The 13,741-nt window shown below is 40.0% G+C and overlaps 1 protein-coding gene across 1 annotated transcript in view; it reads left to right on the forward strand.

The window, feature by feature from the left end:
• LOC101387156 (ST18 C2H2C-type zinc finger transcription factor) overlaps positions 1-13,741 on the forward strand; it is a 118,284-nt gene that overhangs the window by 83,933 nt on the left and 20,610 nt on the right. The window contains exons 14-15 of the mRNA XM_014791527.2: positions 2,814-3,059; positions 9,695-9,810. Of these exons, the coding sequence (XP_014647013.2) occupies positions 2,814-3,059; positions 9,695-9,810 (362 nt within the window). The remainder of the gene's footprint in view (positions 1-2,813; positions 3,060-9,694; positions 9,811-13,741) is intronic.

The raw sequence follows: 13,741 nt of genomic DNA on the forward strand, positions 1-13,741 counted from the left end.
CACAGTCTTCATAATTATCATTTTATCAATTATCAATTTTATTAATTATCATTTTACTGGCCACTGATGTGCCATTAAATCGATGTAGCATAATTTCATTAATCATTTCTCTGTGGGCAGACATCTGAGTCACTTCTTATTTTATAGTACAGATAAGGATTATAATGAATAATTATCTCAACTTTCAGTTGAATAATAATTTATAATATATTTATTAAATTACCTTTCACTAACAATCTCCTATATGCATAAAATAAGCTCCTTGAAGGCAGGAACAATATATTTTTCAATTTTCTTTTCCTCAAAATATAGTGGCTTGAAAATATTAAGTGCTTTCTCAATAATTTAATGAATAAATAAATCCTTGGTAGCATCTGTAACTCAAAAGTGGCTGAACTAGATGGTCTTTGATGTTGCTCCTAAGTTGCAAAGCACATGAGTAGTGTTGGACCTATACCTACCCTCAAAAAAGTTTAAATTTAGCTGATTAAAATAGCACCTTGAGAAATCAGAATGTTCAAAGTCTGGGGGCGCTCCATGTCAGCTGTCCTGCGGCCTCTCCCCACACCCCTCCTTTTTGTCCTGCCATTCGGAGTTTCAGGCGCAGAGAAGTGATGTCTATGGATATTGCAGTAAAAGTGTGATCCCCCATCTCTGGGCAGAGAGGGGCCTTCTCTGGTACTGTGTGTAATTGTCGAGTGCATCTGTGAGCTCACTTAAAGCCCATCTGTACCCTACTACCCAGACGTGCTGCTGCGCTCTCTCCCAGTCAAGTCAGGTGCTCGGCGCAGCCGGCGGGGCGCGGGGTGTAGAAAAGCGCCTCTTTTAAACATTAGGAGTGATGTTTTTTTCAATCAGCACAAGAGTACTCAAGATGCATAATCATAACAACTCTGAGAACCTCTAATTTTTTTATTTTACTATTTGGTTTTTGTTTCCTGTAAAAACTAAAATACATGTCAGTGTTGTCTTGGAATAGTTGATGTTTTTTCAGCGAGATCGAATCTGCACTATTTATGGGTTTTGCACTATAAAACTCTGCAGCCCAGTCACATGGCTTCTTTTTCCTAAGCCATCTGTCACAGAGGTCTGGAATTTTATGTGAATGTTGGTTGTGCAGTCTTAACCCAAGTTTTTTATTTTTTATGAAAAATGTCAGCAACTACAATATTTAGCATTTTACTTTACATTGGCCATTAAACTTGATTACCATAGCTCTGTTTCATTGCTATAGTTACATATCAGCTATGAAGCCAAAAATTGTTTTGATGTGCTCATGGCAGAATACATTGTTATATCATGGAGAGAGCATGTGGCACTGATATGGTTAATATCTTGGATTTTTGTAACTAAGGTTTATTAATGCTGGTATAAAAACGTATTTGATATTATACAGATGGCGTAAGATGTTGTGGTTACTAAGTTATTATCCCGGATAAGCTGTGCTGTCAAATTCAGGGTTTAAAACTATCACAGGAGATTAAACTATTTACTAAAAAGGACAGAAAGATATGGCCAAAGCATCTTAGCACAAACGTATTAGAAGTGTATTTGCCCCCCACAAATATAATAAAGCATATCTATCTCATAGGCTGAGAGATTGAAAATAGGAACTTCGCAGGTAAAACAAGCAAACAGAAGTGGTGTTTTTATTTTCTAAATCAGGTGCTAGCCGTGGGCCTTTGGAGCCCAGCCACTGTGGTCCACACTTCAGTGGCCACTGTTGGGGCTAGGAGAGGGCAGAGCGTAAATGGGGAGCTCAAATAAATCCCCTGGGAAGTAACGGACTACCATGAGCATTAGGGAGCTTACTAACATATTCAAAGACAACTCCTGCTTTGCCAGCCAAAAGGAAGAAGAGTAGAGACATTGTCCAGAAGTTAATTGTGAATTGGTAGATGATAATGAAAATACCAGAAAGGTATTCATTTGACCCACTTAGGAAAATTACAAGCTTATTCTTCTCAAATTCTGAGAGTTATTGTATGGCAGTGTTCACAATTCATGACACCACAGAAGCCATCCTATAGTGTGTGTCTTGTGGAAGATCCAGGTTTGTCAGGACTCGAACCTTAAAAGAAAACAGCCAAAGATATCCCTAGGAGAAATGTTGTGAGGTATAATTTAAGTCTCATACTAAATATCTGGAAAATAATCACCTTTATTCTGAAGTTTTCACTGTAGAACTTGAACTGCAAGTAGGCAGGCAGCTGCTATCTGAAGAGTGAACCCTGGTTTGTACCGTCTGCCTCCCCAGACATGCCCCCACAAGTTAACAAAGCTTTTCTGGTTCAAGTAACCCAGGGTAAAATGTCACTTTCATACTAATCTAATAGTCCAATAAAAATTCTCTTCCAGCTGGTTATTTCTGCATATTTCTCGTGTTAGATTAATATTGTGATTTGGGGGGGGAGTTGGGAGATAGTGTTGTGCCTTTTTATAAAATCAAGCATTAATGTTTCAAATGATGCACTGGGAGTGATAATTCCGCAAACTAGGAAAGAAGATTTAAAGCTAAACTTAAAAATATGTGTATATAAAACAGGTTTAGCCAATACATTTAGGATTTGGAACATCTTATTTATATTAGGCTTACTTTGTTTAAACCCAGAAACAGGAGGCTTACTAATGGGGCTGCTCTTAAAAGTCTGCCTAAGAATTGAACATTAACCAAAGCAAATCAGAAAGCTAGATTTAAAATCAGATATACTTACATAAAAGCTTGCGTTTAAAATTATCCCTTAAAAGCCCCACATGGCTAGGCTATAACTGCAAACTGCTTAAATGTTTTTCTGTTTCCTATTATATACCAGGGAGCCGAGATAGAAGTGGATGAAAATGGCACATTGGACTTAAGCATGAAAAAAAACCGAATCCTGGACAGAGCTGCACCCTTAACGTCCTCTAACACTTCTGTTCCAACTCCTTCCTCTTCCCCCTTCAAAACAAGCAGCATTCTGGTCAATGCAGCCTTCTATAAGGCTCTCTGTGATCAGGAGGGCTGGGATGCTCCTATCAACTATAGCAAAACTCATGGGAAGACAGAGGAGGAGAAAGAGGTATTGTTTCGATATGTCAATCAATACGTTTAAGACCGAGCATGATTGGAGAGTATGATTAGCTTTTTCCTCCTAAATTATCTTTCACATTCCTATTTAGATGATACATAATTCTGTACCTTGTTTTAGATTTTGGTAAAGTGATGGTTTTAAATTTCAGAAGAAATTTTTAAATGAATCCAACTTTTCCTGTGACTTGCCTAAAATGATATGTCATTATGGTGAATTTTATCCCCATTATGGCTTCAATTGTGTGCACTGCACGAGAGATTATATTATCTATCCCTTCAGACACAGCAGCCTGTAAGGGACAATGTATCACTCAACACTGAAATGCCACTTACTAATTCTGAACCAGAAGGTAGAAAATTAAATCAAATCAGGGACAAGTAAGAATCACACCAAAATTGTTTTCGTGAAGGAACTGTGTTAGCATACCTATGTGTGTGGTCATTGTCTGAGGCGTTGAGTCTTGAATGTTGGATGTCTAAGTTGTATCAATCCTAAAGTCAAGGAGATGCCTTTGTGTATTTTGTTACCTTGGAGGTGGTTTCACTCCTGAAAGCCAGATATTGTGACTGTGTGGGAATTCATCTACCCTTTCTCTCCATAGTTTGAGCCACCTGGCTTTGCCAGATTAGCCATGACTTAGTGTCATTCAAAATAATTCATGGCCGGAACCCTCCTTTGTTTAGACTCTATATAATTGCAAATGAGACCCTAATTATTACAGTAAGTGATTCTGTTTTGCTGTTTGTCAGGAAAGTCGTTGATAGACTTGTCAGTTGATATGTTTAAAGATCTGAAATAGCTATTCTCTTTGGAAGTGTGCACCACCTTTTTCACCTTTTTGAAGTTCAGAGACTTTGTGGGGAAGACTAATGTGATTTTAGCACATGCTTTAACGACTCAGAACATAAGTTGACGTAAACAGTAGTGATCACAAGATTGGATTGTTTACAATTCCCCTTCCTGCTTCCCTTCCTCCCTTCCTTCTTGTTTCTTTCCTTCCTTCCTTCCCTCCCTCCTTTCTTCAGCACACTGTGACTGGTATCTCCATGTCCAGACAATAAGATAGGTCCTGCGGATGCAGAACCAAATAGGACACGCTTCCGCCACGCGTGTGTCAGTCTGGGAGGAGGACTGGCACGTGACCAAACACACTGATAAACGGCGCAGCAGGAGCAGGCACACAATGTATAGAGGAAGGAATGGCCACCTCTACTTGGGGGCTCAGGGATAGGTCCCTGGAGGAGCCTCCTAGGACCCAAGGCAGGCTCTGTGTCACCACTGCCCACACCGTCACGGAGAAGGGTGAGGGAATCACACAACAGCAGCTTCTAGTTAGATTCTGCCATACTGGTCTGAGTCATTTTATTCTGCTTGGGTTTTTAAAATTCACCTAAAGTATTTAAGGATGGTCTTAATTAGTCTATCATAATACTATTTTAAAAGAATCACTCCTTAAAATAATATATGTTGACTCGAATAAATATAAAACTGAACATGCAAAGTGTAAGAAGCTGCTTTACCTTTTGTGACAACCACAAACTGGCAGACGTGTCTCCCTTCCCTCCCGATGTTTCCCCTTGCCATTTCAGGCTTGTGCAAAAGAACAAGAGTTACACCCAATTTCTGTCTATTTTTTTTTTTTTTTGGTGAGGAAGATCAGCCCTGAGCTAACATCCATGCCACTCCTCCTCTTTTTGCTGAGGAAGACCGGCTCTGAGCTAACATCTATTACCAATTCTCCTCCTTTTTTTCCCCCCCAACACCCCAGCAGATAGTTGTGTGTCACAGTTGCACATCCTTCTAGTTGCTGTACATGGGACATGGCACAGCATGGCCGGAGAAGCGGTGCGTCGGTGCGCGCCTGGGATCCGAACCCCGGCCGCCAGTAGCGGAGCGCGCACACTTAACCACTAGGCCAACGGGCCGGCCCCATCTGTCTATTTTTATAATCTAGAAATCTGTTGATGTTCACATTAACTGATCTTCCACATGACTGGTCTGAAACGGAAGTCAGGAGGCGGTGGTAGGTTGTTGGGAAGTACAGTCACAATGAGGTCAAGATTGTTAATTCAATCCCACTCCGTGCAAGTCAGTTTTAGAAAAGGGAGATTCACCCTCCAGTTCACAAGACTGCTTAATCTCCAGCCAGTGGATTGCATAGCCCACCCCCCACCACTAAAGGGAAACCTAATCCTAGGCACCAGATCTGTTGGTGGGGGTTCAGTAAAAGTCATAGGTTACGTGAAGGACAGTGCTTGGCAAAGTAAGCATAACTGTGTCCTTATTCTTGGATGAATCCTGCTGGGATAAAACCTACTGTGTTTGAGGGCATCTCGTCACCATGTACAGGTGGGACTTAGGCTTTCTGACCTCGTCCTCGTGGCTGTGCTGTAAATGGGCCATGGTCGACATCCACCAGAAATCTTTCTGTTTGTACAGCGTCAGACATTCGGATCCAATCCTGACTAATAACGAAGGAAATTTGTGTCAAGTGATTCTCATTTCCATTTAGGGTCTTGTATTGTTTGATATCGGTTATAATTTTGTGCCCTCAGCAACAACGTCAACGTTGCCTCCCTCATATTCTGAGAGAGTCTTCCCATTTGGGGGTCTAGTTAGTACCTCAGGGACCTCCTCGGCTACATTTCTTATCACTCAGCCAGAAAATGAGGTATCATCACAAATATTTTCATCTTTATTTCCAATCTCATTTTTTGCATAATTCCGAAAAACATCTGGATTCACCTTGGCAGCTTTATGGATTCAACTGGAGTATGTTCATATCTAATGTTTATATATCTGTGACAGCGTTTTATTTCCCAGCAAATTCATGGGAAAAATGAATTTGTTTAGATTAGATTCCTCCTCTTTTCAGAATGGCTTACTTACTTCAGGTCTGACAATAGACTTTTACTGCTACAGTTTCCAACCTAGGTATTCTGAAATCTGGAATTGAGAAGCTATGTGAAAATTCAGTGTCACTCAGAATAACAAAGAGGCCTTGGGAGATGCTAAGTGAGTTCCTAGAGTCACAGTGCTGGCCCTGGGTTTGAGTTGACAAAGTATTTTTTAAGCTTAATGCTTATTGTCATAGTTATCTGAACATGGGTGATTCATTGCTTGGGGACACTATAGCTGATGGGGATACACACACAAAAGTCCTTCTGAATCACCGTAGTTCCCTAGTACAGTTTCTCACTCCTTGTTCTTTCTTCCTTCATCCATGCCAAGGTCATCTACTAGGAGAGAGTATTTTTCACATCTTGTTCTGAATCTTGAAAATGAGAAATGTGATACTTATATTATTATTTTGAAAAAGTAGACTGTATTCAATGTCCTTGTTGTGAAGGTAGCAGTAGGATACCACGTTCAGTAAGAAAAAAGAGAAGAGATCTTTAGACCCAGTGTCTCATTATCCTAACAATCCTTAAAAGGAGGATTATCCTCAAAGTTTGTAGAGGAGAAAATTGAGGCTCAAGGAGGTACAGTTGTTGGTCGTAGATCATGTAAAAATTAAATAATGGGCCTGGACTTCCCTACAATGAAGAAAATGGAGAAGGGAGAAAATGGAAACAAAGGAAATGGAGACAAGGAAAAGAAAAAAAAATACACCAAAAAATGGAAACGACTAGGGAATGATGAGAAAAATTAGAAAGGAAAGAGAATAATGAAGAAATGGTATGTGGCAGGTATGGTGAGGACAATGGTCTGCGGTGCTTCTCAGGACACAGGACCCAGATCTACAGGATGTGACCACACAAACCAGTTACAGGGACTGGTCCATGCTTGTCACTTCCAGTGAGCTTTACCAGGGTGGCTGCACAAGGCCCAGGCAATGTGCCGAAGACCGGAATGTGGTCTGTTGCTGCTCCCACACCCTCATCCTTCGCGTCACCACCTCTACCACCTCCCACACCCCACCCCACAAGACACTCACACATGTACACGCACACAACCCGAAACTGAGCGGTTATTTCTAATTCATTGTTATCTGGTTCATATGCACAACAGTTGCTTAATTTTGGTGGTAATTTTCAGGAAATATTGTCTGTCTCTCTCAGTGAAATAGCCTGTCCAGATGCCCTCTAAAAAAAAATCCTAAATCTGGAAAAACCTCAAAATATCTCGAAAGGAAAGTGCTGAGAAATAACTAGGGCTGTCAGTTTCATTCAACTGTCAGTTCTCCAAAGATTTCAGGGCTTAAAATGTTAAACATGCCAGATGCTATTATCTGTTATTCACGTTACCATTATGTTCCGGTCTTTACTGAAATCAACATAAACTTCCATCTGTACATTAAAGGAATTTCATTGCACCCATATACTCTCCAAATATACACATATATGCCACATTTTCTCTTACATATCCACAGGATAAAATTATTTTCAAAATGATACTTTAAATTTTGAAAAAATTCTTACAAATGATATTGACTTATTTTTTACTGGTAGCTGTTTAGGAATGTATCCAATATAAAATGCTATTTAACCAAATTAAGAATTCTTTTAGTGATGGTCACCTGTATTTTAATATATGTGCTTTCTGCAAGTTTCCAGGGCTAGTATGCTGAGCAAAGAAAAGGGAAAAAGACAATTATTTCACAATGCAATTGCATACATAAGAGTCCATAATTTTAAAAAGAAATTACAAAATATTTAAAAGGTCATATTTAATAAAATTATCCTATTAAAACATTACCACATATTACTATACCAGATTAAACAGCACATATTTTGCAAGCATTATTTTTGTATGCATTTTAGTCAAATAATAACTTAAACTTTCATGATTGATAGTTTCTTTCAAAATCTCTTATTCCCTTGCCTTCCATAATATATAGATTCAGCAGTCAGACAACAGCTGATAACCCTTATGTGTTCGTCTATAAATGTCCATGCCTTCGGAGAGGTACTTTGTTCTTAACTTTATCATAAAGAAGGTAATAAAATGGCTCTTTTTTACTCTATGCCATTTTTTAAAAAATAATCAGCACCTAAACAGAAAAACAAAGGCTGCTCCACATTGACAATATTGCATTTAACATTATATCTACTTTCAAAAAGCCAAGACATTTATAAATTGTAGTGGAAAATACTACCCAGTACCAAAGGGAATGGATGGCAGTATCAGAAGTTTAAGGTGTTATGATTAGGAATTGCTTCACATTAGGCATTTACACCGTAAAACGTGAAAAGGGAAAGATTCATTCACCCATTGTGCTGTAGATTCCGTGGAAGCAGCATTAAAATAAGACTTCTCTTTAGAACTTAGTAGGCAACTATTATCAAGCACCCATTTCTTTTTATTTTGAAATGATGTATTATTATCTGCTACTATTATCAAACGTTTCTCAATAAAATAAAATGGCATATGTAACACTATAAATAATATGAAGAAAAAAATTGTACCAAACCAGGTTTTATTAACTTAGTGAAGATATGTTACTTGAGATAGTTTACCACTGTATGTTCTTGTGTAAAATAATTGATTTACTTGTTATCCAAGTAATTAATGAAAGAAATTACATTTGCCTTTATGACTGAGATCAAGGTTTAGAATTTTTCTTTGGTTGGGAAAATCCAGGGATTTTGTTTTTCCATTAATTTTGAGTGCAGACTCAGGATTATTAAAATTATACTTTGATATCACATTTTTATATCCATTTGATTTAAATGAGATTTACCTTGAATAATTCAACATAGTTTTCTCACCTTAAATAGATTGGTACTTTGGAGAATTAGAATACAGTCTTCTATATTAGTTAATCTGATTTTAATATCAAATCCAGAAAGTATTATATTTACTGGATATAAACTTAATGATGAAAGTAAGCTAATTATGTGATTGAGGAAAACCATCATTGGTTTTCTATAAGATAATATATCAGATGGTAAATAAATGATTTGAAAGAATTAATGAGTCTTCCTGATGAAATCAAGATCAGTATTGAGCTTAAAAGAAGACCATGAAAATTAATGGTAATCCAGCAATAAATTTCATCCGATGAGTAAAAGCGTTCGTTGCAAGATAATAATTTAGCAAGAGGTAACAAGAAAAACAGCAAGTGTTGTGAGAATAAAAGCAATTATCCAGAAAAATCAAACTAAATGCCCAAATATTATGTACTCAGTTATTATGTATTTAAATAGATAATTTAAATCTTAATTATTTGTATATTAGAAAGGACATTCTGTTAACCTGAGTTTACTTCTTCCTTTTATGTTTAAAAATTTGTGTTTCATTTTTGCAGTATTTCTTTTGTTTTACCAATGACTGCTGTGTGCATAAAGAACTACTCCTGTGTTCTCTAGTAAAGGTTCATTATACAATAAAACTTGAAATATATTGAAATATTAATAGCTCAAGAAATACCTCTATAATTATATTTGCCAAAATGTGAACTTTTTAAAGGTGTTGCCATGAATTATAATTTCTCATTCTTCACTGTCCATAACAATCTGGATATAAACTTATACTCATTATTTTATTTTGTGTACAAATCCTATGAGGAATTTCAGCTAAGTCTTTAAGCCAAAGCTCAAATTTGACCCTGACAACTTCAAATACAGTTGTCTTTCCAGTGTTCCCTAATGCCTTCTGTGCTTCTGTATTTCTTTTTCCAGAAAGAGCCAGTGAGCTCTCTAGAAAATTTGGAGGAAAAAAAGTTTCCTGGAGAGGCCTCCATACCAAGTCCTAAACCCAAGCTCCATGCAAGAGATCTCAAAAAAGAACTAATCACGTAAGTGACCTCTAATGGCATATTCAGTGAGATTCTGAAATTAGGAGACTCAAGTTCATAATTTGGAATAATTATATCTTTGCTTATGTAGTTGACTTTAGGAATGTTTTAGGGCAATTTCAACCCATCAATAGTTAAATATTCTATATGTACCTAAACCTATGCTCAAAACTAAGAGGATTATGAAAAAAAAAGCGTACATGACATGATCTCATGTTAAAAGAATTAAAAGTCTAATTGATTAAAAAAACGAAACAATATGAACAATTGGAAATGTTAATGTTTTGATCAGAAGTTCTTAATCTGAGATCCACTGACCCTAGATGGTCCAAGTCAAGTCTTCAGGAAGTCTACAAACTTTATAAAACTGAATGCAAATTGTTATTCGAGTTAAGGGTTTTTATTACATTCACAAGGAGTTCTGTGACTCAAAAGGGTTAAAGATCAGGGCACCCGATGGCAATAAGTACTAGTAAAAACTGCAGCAGAGGGGCCAGCCTGGTAGCATAGTGGTTAAGTTCACACTCTCCACCTCAGTGGCCTGGGGTTCGCAGGTTCAGATCCTGGGCGTGGACCTACACACCACTCATCAAGCCATGCTGCGGTGGTGTCCCACAGATAAAGTGGAGGAAGACTGGCACAGATGTTAGCTCAGGGCCAATCTTCGTCACACACACACAAAAAAAAGAACCATAGCAGAGTTCTGAGACCTCTGTTGCAGAGGTCAGGATGCATAGAGCAGGGACAAAGTTTCATGGAACAGAAGACCTGAGCTGAGCCCTGAGGACCAGCGGCACCTAGAGAGAGAGTGTGCAGGCACACAATGGAGCAGACGAGGCCCTGAGAAGAGTGGCCTGGTTGCAGATTTCTAGGGAACAAGCCACAGCATGTTTGAGCAGAAAAGTGAACTAATTATGTAGTATATAGGAAGAGCAGTGTGCAGAATTATTCTGAGGCTGGATGGGCTTGGGGACTGCCTGGACTCAGGAAGATCATCTAAAATGTTGATGTGGAGTTTCGGATGATACATAGAGGGAGGGGATATGGATAAAAAAGGACAGAGTGCTCAACACAGAATTGGAGGAGACACATCCTGCTGGGACCCGAGACAGAATAAAGCTCACAAAGAATACAGACATGAGGCCGCTTAGAGACGGAGGAGGGGAACTAAGAAAATGATTGCCATGGGAGCTAAAAGCTGAGAAAATTCCAAAACTGGCCCCTGGAAGTTCAAAGAGATTAAATCGGAAAAGGCTGGGCAAATCTTTGGAAAAGAGGTCTTCTGAAATCCCGGAGGCCAGCCAGCAGGTGAACCGAGGAGGCAGGGAAGGGAGAAGAGGGTGGGGAGATTCACAGAGAAGTGTGTGTCCAGGAACAGAAGAGCTGTAGCCGTCAAATCACTGCAGAGGTAGCAGCGAGGACTGTGGACTTGGCCCACCTCACACACCCTCATGTTGTTTTAACCCTGAAGATCCCTGACTGGGGTCCTTAGAATTCAGAGTGTGAGTCCCACAACTTCCTTAGGGATGGGAGCTCGTCTGGGCCATACCAGGACAGAGTGATCCTGAGCGCCTTCTCCACCTCAGCCTCCAGCAGTCCTGCAGGGAGCTGGAGAGATCAGGGCAGAGTTACCTGAGGGGGAGAAGGAGGAGGAGGGCCTTTCAGGCAGACAGGCAGGAATCGTGTTTTTTGCATTCGTATCCTCAGCAGGTAGTATAGTCCTGGCTGGGTTGTGTTTAACGTGAGAGAGTGAGTGAGTGAGTGAGTGAACAAAAGGCAAGAAAACATTTTCCGTGTGTAAATGATTACATGTTAAAGTATACTCATACTCGAATGTATTTAAAGCTGCCAATTAACGAGAGTTTCTATCAAAGAGTAGTCCTTCCACTTAGGCACCAGTGTCTGTACCCTTTCTTCTGAATCCCTCAGCATAAAAATATGTTTAAATTTTTGTAATAAAAAAAATTAAAACCCTCTCCTGACTGGGCTTCCACCTAGACCCCCTGTCTCTCCCTCCTTCCACAGCTAAACTCCTCAAGAAAATTGTCTCTACTGTGTGACTCAGTTTCCCTCCTGAATCTTCCCCAGACAGGCTTTCCCTCTCATCGCTCCACCAAAACTGTCCTTAAGTCCTCCAGGGACCCGTCCGGATGTTTGTTCTCGGTCCTCTTGATCCTACTTGACGGGCCGCAGGAGGTGACAGCTGATCCCTCCCTCCCTTCCTCCTCCTGCATCAATTTTCTACACTTGGCTCCTACAGCACACCTGGAGACATTCTTCCCCAGTCCCCTGTTACACCTTCTCAGACTCCTGTGCAGCCCCTCAAGATGGGAATGCCTCAGAGCTCAGCCCTGGAACCTCTTCTCCTCTGTCTACACTCACTCCTCCTGGTCCTCAGGGTTGGAGCCACCTCCACGTGGAGGACCCCCAGGCTGGCGTCACCTCCCGCCCATTTCCAACAGTCCACACAGCAATGAGCTCTCCCCTTCCTTCAGACGCCCCCTTCTTCTCCATGCTTTTCCTGGAGGCCTCAGGGCCTCACAGTGGCTGTTCCCTCTGCCCAGAATGCTCTCCCCACAGATCGCTGTAGGGCACTGTCCTCTCCTGCCTCAGCTGTCTCTCAACCGTTACTTACCTGAGAGGTCTCCTGACTACTGCGGTTCTCCGCCCCCACCTCCAGCCCCAGTGCTCTCATCCCCTTTTCCAGATCTCTTTGCCTTCAGCATTTATCATCGCCATCTAACGTCCTTATACATTTTGCTTCACCTGTATTTTGCTTTACCTGTGTTGTCTGCCTCCCCCTGCCCCCCGAGCCCCAGGACAGAGGCCCCAGGAGGGCAGGGGTGTGCTCTGTCGTTGATGTCGTTCTCTTCCATGTCCACACCGTTGGTACGTGATATTTACTGTGCTGCCTCTTGTTTCCCCAACCGCAAGGACGGTGACTTGGGAGCAGGGACCATATCTCAAATGCTGTTCCAGGGCCTTCCACATAGAAGGCATTCAACAAAATTATTCCTAGTCCAGCATCGGTTTGTTGTATTGATGTGTGAGTGATTTCTAAATAGTTGTAGACTTTGCGTTCTTCAAGGATTTCATAGGCAGACATTACTGGCTCAAATATCACGTTGTCTTACGAGTTTAACATTCACCTAGAGTGTGGTGGCGGAAGCAACATGACAGGTGTTACTAAACATACTAGAACCTCAATTTCACTGAACACTGTTTCTTCCCGAGAGGTGACGTGGAGTCAGCCAGATACTTACTCTCTCATGGAGCCATAATTCAAGTTTTTAAAATCTTGTTATGGATTTTGTTTCTTCGTATTATTTTGAATATCTGCAAAAATGACAAATTTTTATCCTTTGAAGGTAGATTTTTGGAAATTTTCAGAGTCGTTCCAAATGAAATGTAGTGTAAAAGATGGATAATTAACCTGCATTACCATCTTGGACAGAAAGATGGAGTGTGATCATTTTGTAGTGGGCATTTCTCCTTGGTGCAAAGGTAAATACAAGAGAGGAAGGGTCTCAAAAGATTTTGAATCACTTTTGGAATATAATCATGAATTCCTAGAAAATTAAGGCTCTGGAGACCTCATGTTCTCACCTCGTTTTACAGACAGGTGAGCGCTTCAGTGGATTCCACTGATTTACATGGATCTGTGTGAGCACACTGGTTTTGTAAAAGTCGCACTACTCTATGGTTTCACCCTGTCCTTATTATGCTTGGTGTCTTGTTTCTAACAGATAAATGTACCTTAATTGCTTAACAAAAACTGTTCGGCCGGAATAGGATTTTTCTGATGTCATTGATTAGCATAAATTTGCTTAGAGTTTGAGTGCCACTTACAGAGGGAACTAGCTAGTTTTCTTTCTCTAAATTTTGATACTTTCATTTGCAAAACTTCCCAGAGTATATCACCCGACTGGTA

This window comes from Ceratotherium simum, chromosome 31, assembly GCF_057802395.1.
Source record: "Ceratotherium simum simum isolate JZ-2026a chromosome 31, ASM5780239v1, whole genome shotgun sequence".
Classification (NCBI taxonomy): domain Eukaryota; kingdom Metazoa; phylum Chordata; class Mammalia; order Perissodactyla; family Rhinocerotidae; genus Ceratotherium; species Ceratotherium simum.